The sequence below is a fragment of the Manacus candei genome, unplaced genomic scaffold (assembly GCF_025592945.1).
Source record: "Manacus candei isolate 608988 ecotype Guabito, Panama unplaced genomic scaffold, ASM2559294v1 h1tg000037l, whole genome shotgun sequence".
Classification (NCBI taxonomy): domain Eukaryota; kingdom Metazoa; phylum Chordata; class Aves; order Passeriformes; family Pipridae; genus Manacus; species Manacus candei.
Window position 1 is genome coordinate 2,574,798 of NW_026138085.1, and position 6,513 is coordinate 2,581,310.

The 6,513-nt window shown below is 60.1% G+C and overlaps 2 protein-coding genes across 2 annotated transcripts in view; both read left to right on the forward strand.

Annotated features, from left to right (window-relative positions):
• Positions 1-4,545, forward strand: part of PFDN1 (prefoldin subunit 1) — a 33,283-nt gene extending 28,738 nt beyond the window's left edge. Inside the window, exon 4 of the mRNA XM_051793757.1 lies at positions 4,383-4,545. Coding sequence (XP_051649717.1) covers positions 4,383-4,466 — 84 coding nt within the window. The 3' untranslated portion in view covers positions 4,467-4,545. The remainder of the gene's footprint in view (positions 1-4,382) is intronic.
• A 146-nt stretch (positions 4,546-4,691) lies between these two features.
• On the forward strand, positions 4,692-5,935 carry LOC127473735 (uncharacterized). Its single transcript, XM_051793741.1, has 2 exons — positions 4,692-5,183; positions 5,281-5,935. The coding sequence occupies exons 1-2, from the start codon at positions 4,765-4,767 to the stop codon at positions 5,789-5,791; spliced, it is 930 nt and encodes a 309-aa protein (XP_051649701.1). The 5' UTR covers positions 4,692-4,764; the 3' UTR covers positions 5,792-5,935.
• Positions 5,936-6,513: the final 578 nt, after the last annotated feature.

Below are 6,513 nucleotides of genomic sequence, written 5' to 3' on the forward strand. Positions count from 1 at the left end.
GGGAGGCTACAGGAAGCCTTGGAAGTGGGGAAGGCTCCCAAGAGCTTGAAGGGGAGAGTATGGGCCAGGTTGGTGGCACATCTGCAGTCAGGGGCAGGAGAGGTGCAGATCCCAGCTCCTGGGCCCCCAGGAGGTGGTGGGAGGCCCAGCCTGTGGGGTTGGCTCTGCTGCCCAAGGAGGAGTCCTTGGTCATGTCTTCCATCCCTCCATCCCAGTGCCAGGCAGTCATTAGCATGGCAAGCCTGCTTCCAGAAAGCAGATTTAGGTGAGAACACTTCCTTTGGGGCTGGTTTTGAGACAGATCATCAGGGCTGTGGTTTGTCTCGTTCCCAAGTGCTGCAGCCCTTCCTGGCTGGGGAAGGGACTGTTGCTGGCAGTAGGATTAGCTTAAAGAAATTGGGAAACTGTGGGCTGGGAGACATTGACTGCACTGGGTTTTTGGGGGCATCTTCTCAGTTGTTCTGCAGGAGGCTCAGACTCAGCTGGGTTGGGGCAGTGGCTCTGTGTTGGTCTCGTGTCCCAGTGCAGATGGCAGAGCCCTTTCTGTGAGGGGCAGGAGGGGATCAGGGGGCTGTCACCACAGATAAGGGAGTGGATGAGAGCTGGTGAGTGGCCTGTGGTGGGAACGTGTGAGGATTCAAGAGCTTGTCCTGTGCTGGGGCGGGTCAGCTGGCTCGGTTTTGGGGTGCGTACAAAGTGTGCTGTCCACCTGGAAATGTGTAGCTGCAATTAATTCTCCCTTCCCACGTGCCCTCTTCCATGCAGCTTCCAGCTCCCTTTTCTTACTTTGTGGGGGAGAAGCTTCTCCAGCTCTGACAGGACCTGCAGTCCCGGGTCATCCCTCCCTGTTTGAGTGAGCTGTGCCTGGGTCATGGGAACACACTGGCCTTTTCCTGGGAGCAGTGGGGGCTGGCAGGGGTTGGTCAGAGGCTGTTCCTCTGAAATAAGCTTCAGCAACACCCCACAAGTGTGTTCTGCACCGTGGTAAAATAAAATCTCTATAGCAAGTGGCCCAGGACTTGTGCCCCAGGAGGAGGAACCAGCTCCTCGCTGCAGCCAGAGCCCTCGGCTGACACATCAGCTGCTTCCTGCCGTGCCCTCCGTGTTTCCTCATCACTGCCTTGCCACACTCCCGGTGTGACTGCAGAGGGACAGACCCCGGGGCACTGCCCAGCCTCCTGCAGAGCCTGACCCAGCCAGGAGTGGGGCTTTTCTGGGAGCTCAGTGTCATGTGGCTACTTCCCTCTGCCACCTTCCCAAAGCCAGTCTCCTTTCTCTGTCCTTCCCTGGATTTCTGGGGCTTCAGGCAGTGGCATCTGGGGCTGGTTTGGGTGCCCACTTTAGGTGGCCAGAGGCCCACAGAGGCTGGGGGAAGGAGGTAGCAGCTTAGGGCACTGGTGTGGTGAGTGGGCAGGAGCTCTGGATCAGCAGCTCGCAGGTCATGCAGCCACCAAAGCTGGTGGGCCAGTGTGCTGCCGTGTCCCCTGGGGCTGCTGCCATGTCCCCTAGGTCTGCTACCCTGTCCCCTAGGTCTGCTGCCATGTCCCCTAGGTCTGCTGCCATGTCCCCTAGGTCTGCTGCCACGTCCCCTGGGGCTGCTGCCACGTCCCCTGGGGCTGCTGCCGCGTTCCCTTGGGCTCCTGACTGGTGAGCACTGGAGCTACAGCTCTAGAAGTGAAATCAGAGGCTGCAGACAGCAGCAGCCACCTTTAGGTTAATGAGGGACCCGAACCAGCAGCGCAGTTCTGGCGTTTCACTGGGAATTCCCGAGGGCTGTGGTTGCTGTGGCAGCAGAGGAGGATCCACCTGGAGGGGCAAACACACCTTCCCAGGGAAATGCATCAGCTCAGAGGGTGCTGAGGTGAAGCCCAAACCAGGGGCTCAGAGGACAAAGGGTTAACGAGAGCTGCAAGTCCAGGCCGAGTGCAGATGAAAGCTGTGAGCTGGGGAAGCTGGAGGTGGGGTTTGGGATGCGGGGTGGTGTTCGGGGAACAGATACCACCAGCCTGGCAGGTCTGGCTGGACCGGAACAGCCTCCAGCGTGACTTCAGAGCTGCGCTGCCGTGTCTCTGGGCTCTGGTGTGAGTAGACAGAGCGTGTGTCAGCCCTCGCTCGGGGAGAGACGGAGTTTCCTGTCTAGACCCCAGTAATCGCGGTGAGGAGGGGTTTGCACGCGGGCTCCTGCTGCTTCTCCGGTGATTGCCGAAGCAGAAACCGGGCTGCAGTTCCTGGGGAAGGAACACCTCGTTTGTGCCACGTGTCTCGGAAAATGTGGCGCCCGTCTGCTCCTCGCTGCCCGTGATCCGGGGGTCAGGGTGGGATCAGCCCCCGTGCTGGCTCCGGCACTGCCCGCCTGCAGGACTCACTGGGAGGTTTGCAGCCCCCCAGCCGCGGGTGCAGGGCTCACTGCACGCCCAAGTGATGCTCCTGGAGCCCAGGGATGGGACTCCCTGCAGGCTGCTTCTGGGAGGAAGGAGTAAAAGTGTCGGGTCCAGCCCAGATCCTCTCATCCCAGACTGTGTGACCAAGGAGAGCGATTGAGGGAAAGAAAAATTTCCCTCAATCCTCACCTGCCTCAGGCTGCCGGTGCTGCTTGAGTACAGAAATGGCATTAAACCCTGTGCCTTTGCCACGGGCTGTGCAGCTCTGGCAGCCCTGCTCCCCTGGGAGGGCAGAGCATGTCCCTGTGCAGGAATGGGCATTGTGGGTCCGTGGGGGACATGGCAGGGGAGAGGGCAGAAAGGCAGAACCATTTCATAGGCTAATTTAATGGTGTGAAAAAATGGTTTTAGCAATAAACGACTGACCAGAAGTCACTGCTGCCACTCTGCTCTGGTCAGCAGAGCTCAGACCCACGAGGGTTTTCCAGGCCCTGTGACCTCTTGCAGCCTTCAGGCTCAGTTCCCTATGTGTGAAATCCCTCGATGTCTGTCCGGGCAGTGTGGGGACAGTGTGGCAGTGACAGAGTCCTGCTGGTGTGTCACTGACTCACTGACAGTGGGAACCCGTGGCTGCTCTTCCTCTCCCTGTGGTTTCCTCAAAAGCAGTTCCTGTCAGCGAGAGGGACCCCGGGAGAGGGACAAGGAGCCCTTCCTTGGCTGTATCCCTGGCCCTGGATGTCACCAACAACCTTTAGTGTTTAAATGAAAGCCCTTCAGCCTTTAGGAACAGGGCTGGGAGAGTTGTCCTCATGGCATGGGCATTCCAGCTGAGTGTGCAGCCATGTGACAGCAAGGGATGGAGGGACAGTGGTGGCAGCAGGACTGCTGCTCCATGGGCTAAAGGGATTCTCAGCACTGCGGGTCCCAGCTCCTGTGGGATCACAGGAATTGGGGTGAGGCTCTCAGGGCAGCATCAGCAGTTCTTGCCCTTCACCTGTGCTTGGTTTGGGTGGCCTTTGGGGGTCATTCCTGCCATCCTGGGCTCCTGGTGCTCACCTCCTGGGAAGGTGCCCATGGCAGGATGGTCTGGGCTGAGACCTGGACTCTGGAATTTAATAACAATCCTGCCAGTGCTTATCAATACAAGCTCCCTGAGCTTGTGTGGGGCTGTGACGCCCATGGGACACTGTGCCAAAGTGTCCCCCAGCCCCTTGTGAGGACAGCAGGCCCCGTGCCAGTGGTGCTGCAGGTGCCACCGAGGGCGAGCCCAGCTCTGGGGACATTCCCAAGGCCCCCCATCCAGTCATGGAGTGGGCCCACCCCTGCTCACAGCAACGCTGCTGGAGGAGACTGTTGTGTCTGTTGTTTGGAAACCCAGAGAAAATAGTCAGGAGAGCCAAGTGCTGATTTTTCCAGTCACAGAGGAGCACCCAGACTAGCAGGAAAAAACGCTGCATGCTGAATTCCTATCTTGGGATGCACAGCTTGGGGCTGCTTCCCTGCCAAGCCCAGCCTAATTACAGATGATTAAGGAAACACACGTATTTGGTGACTATGCCAGGGAATTTCTGATAGAAAGGAGGGTCTGGGGTTAGAAAATGGCCCAGCTGGGAAAAAGAGCCTTTTGTGCCCAAGGAGGGAGTTTTACTGTGTCTCCATAAGGAGGCCTCAGCATGTCAGTCCCTCTCTGGGCTCCAGGAGTTACAGGATCTGATTTGATTTCCTTCCTTGCTGTGGTTCACATCTCCCACTTTTTTTTCAGGGGAGGTTTCACTGGGAACAAAATTCAAAGTCTGTGTAAAACATTACCCCTGCCCCTGTGCCTCTGGGAACGTGTAACCACTTTCCCCACGTGGGGACACCAGCAGGGTGGGGGCTGGCTGGGCCAGCTCTGCCTGGGTGGCCCTGAGCCCTGGTGTGTGCTCTGGGACCCTGGTGTGTGCTGGGGGACCCTGGTGTGTGCTGGGGGACTCTGACTCTCCTCTGCTTTCTGCCTTGCAGCAGAAGAAGTCGTACCTGGAGCGGAGTGTGAAGGAAGCAGAAGACAATATCCGGGAGATGCTGATGGCCCGCAGGGCACAGTAGTGGCACCCCTGGGTGCCCTGGGCTGATCCCCACAGCCTGCCCCCTCCTTCCCCTCCTCAATAAAACTCGTGTCTCTCTGGCTGCTCTCCTGGGGGGGTGTGTGGTGGGATTTGGGGTGAGGGGCCTGCAGGGAATCCTGCTGCCCTGGAGCAGCTGTACCCTCGTCCTGCAGACACCCCCTGAGTGCTGCCCAGAGTGGGCACCAGGGGAGGCTGGTGGAGAGGTCCTGCTGGAGAGCAGGGGTGGGGGGAAGAGGGAGGCTGGGAAGGCTGGCACAGGCACAGACACAGACACAGGCATGGACATGGGCACGGGCATGGGCACAGACATGGGCATGGAACACGGACACGAGCATGGGCCCAGCCAGCCCGTGCTGGGTGGTCATTCCCACTGTCCCAGGCCATTTCTGCTGTCCTGGGCCATTCCAATTCTCCTGGGCCGGTCCAGCTGTCCCGGTCATTCCTGCTGTCCCAGGCCATTCCCACTCTCCTGGGTCATTCCCACTCTCCTGGGCCATTCCCACTCTCCCGTGTCATTCCTGCTATCCCAGTCATTCCTGCTCTCCCGTGCCTTTCCCTCTCTCCCAGGTCATTCCCGCTGTCCTGGTCATTCCCAGTGTCCCATGCCATTCCCACTGTCCCATGTCATTCCCAGTGTCCCAGGCCATTCCCGCTGTCCCGTGTCATTCCCACTGTCCCAGTCCATTCCCGCTGTCCTGTGTCATTCCCGGTGTCCCAGGCCATTCCCTCTCTCCTGTGTCATTCCCAGTGTCCCAGGCCATTCCCTCTCTCCCGTGTCATTCCCTCTCTCCCAGGTCATTCCCAGTGTCCCAGGCCATTCCCTCTCTCCCGGCCATTCCCTCTCTCCCGTGTCATTCCCTCTCTCCCGTGTCATTCCCTCTCTCCCGGCCGTTCCCGCTGTCCCGTGTCATTCCCTCTCTCCCGTGTCATTCCCTCTCTCCCGTGTCATTCCCTCTCTCCCGGCCATTCCCGCTGTCCCGTGTCATTCCCTCTCTCCCGGCCATTCCCTCTCTCCCGTGTCATTCCCAGTGTCCCAGGTCATTCCCTCTCTCCCGGCCGTTCCCGCTGTCCCGGTCGCTCCGCCCGCCCCGGCGCGAGGGGACATCGCCACCGTGTGGCCCCTGCGGGAACTGCACCGGCCCGGCCCCCGCCCGCTCCTCCCGGGATCTTGGAGCCGGGCGGGAGTTTCCCGGTCCTGTGCCGACCCCCGTGCTCTCATCCCACGGGCACGCGGGTGCTGCCACACTCTCGGACGGCCCCCGGTTCCCAAACCACCAGCGAGTCCCGTGTCACCTCCGCCGGTGATCCCACGGTTGCCCCGCGGACACGGGGCCGCTCCCCCCCGGTGCTCTCACATGCTGCAGACACACGGGCAGGGAGGGAGCCCCATGCGGGAGAGTGTTTAGGAGGAATTTGATAAGCTCAGACAGACCGGGGGGATCAGGTGCTGCACAAGAGCAATGACCAGGGGGTCACCAACACCCTGCTGGGCCCCACACCTCACTGCTTTCCCACACTTCCTCCTAAAAATCACCTGCACCTTCGGGGTCTCCCTGAAACATCCCATAACAAGTCCTGTGCAATCCCAAACAGTTTGCATCCAAGTAAGTGTCCCACTCCCAGGTATCAGCCCTGTAACCCCAAAGGTGATCTGGGGGCTGCCCTGGGGTGGGTTGTAGGCTGGACATGGGGCTGCAGCTCTGTGGGGACAGGCCTGGGAAAGGCCCTGGACAAGGCATCTTGGCTGAGTTCCTGCCTGCATGTGCCCATGGGCTCTGCCAGGGCTGGGGGTGGGCCTGTGAGGGGCTGGTGGGGCTGGGAGACCCCTGGCTGGGCTGTGGGTGGGCTCCCTTCCCAGGGAAGCTCCTGTGTGTGTGCAGACCTGCTTCATCCCATCACCCACTGTGAGCAGCCACATCTGCCACTTCCCAACCTCGGCTTCTGTGTGTCCTGGTGTCTCTTCCAGGTGCTGGGGTGGGCAAACAGGTGGGCCCTGGGCCAGGTTGTCCCCATTTGGGTTGCAGGGC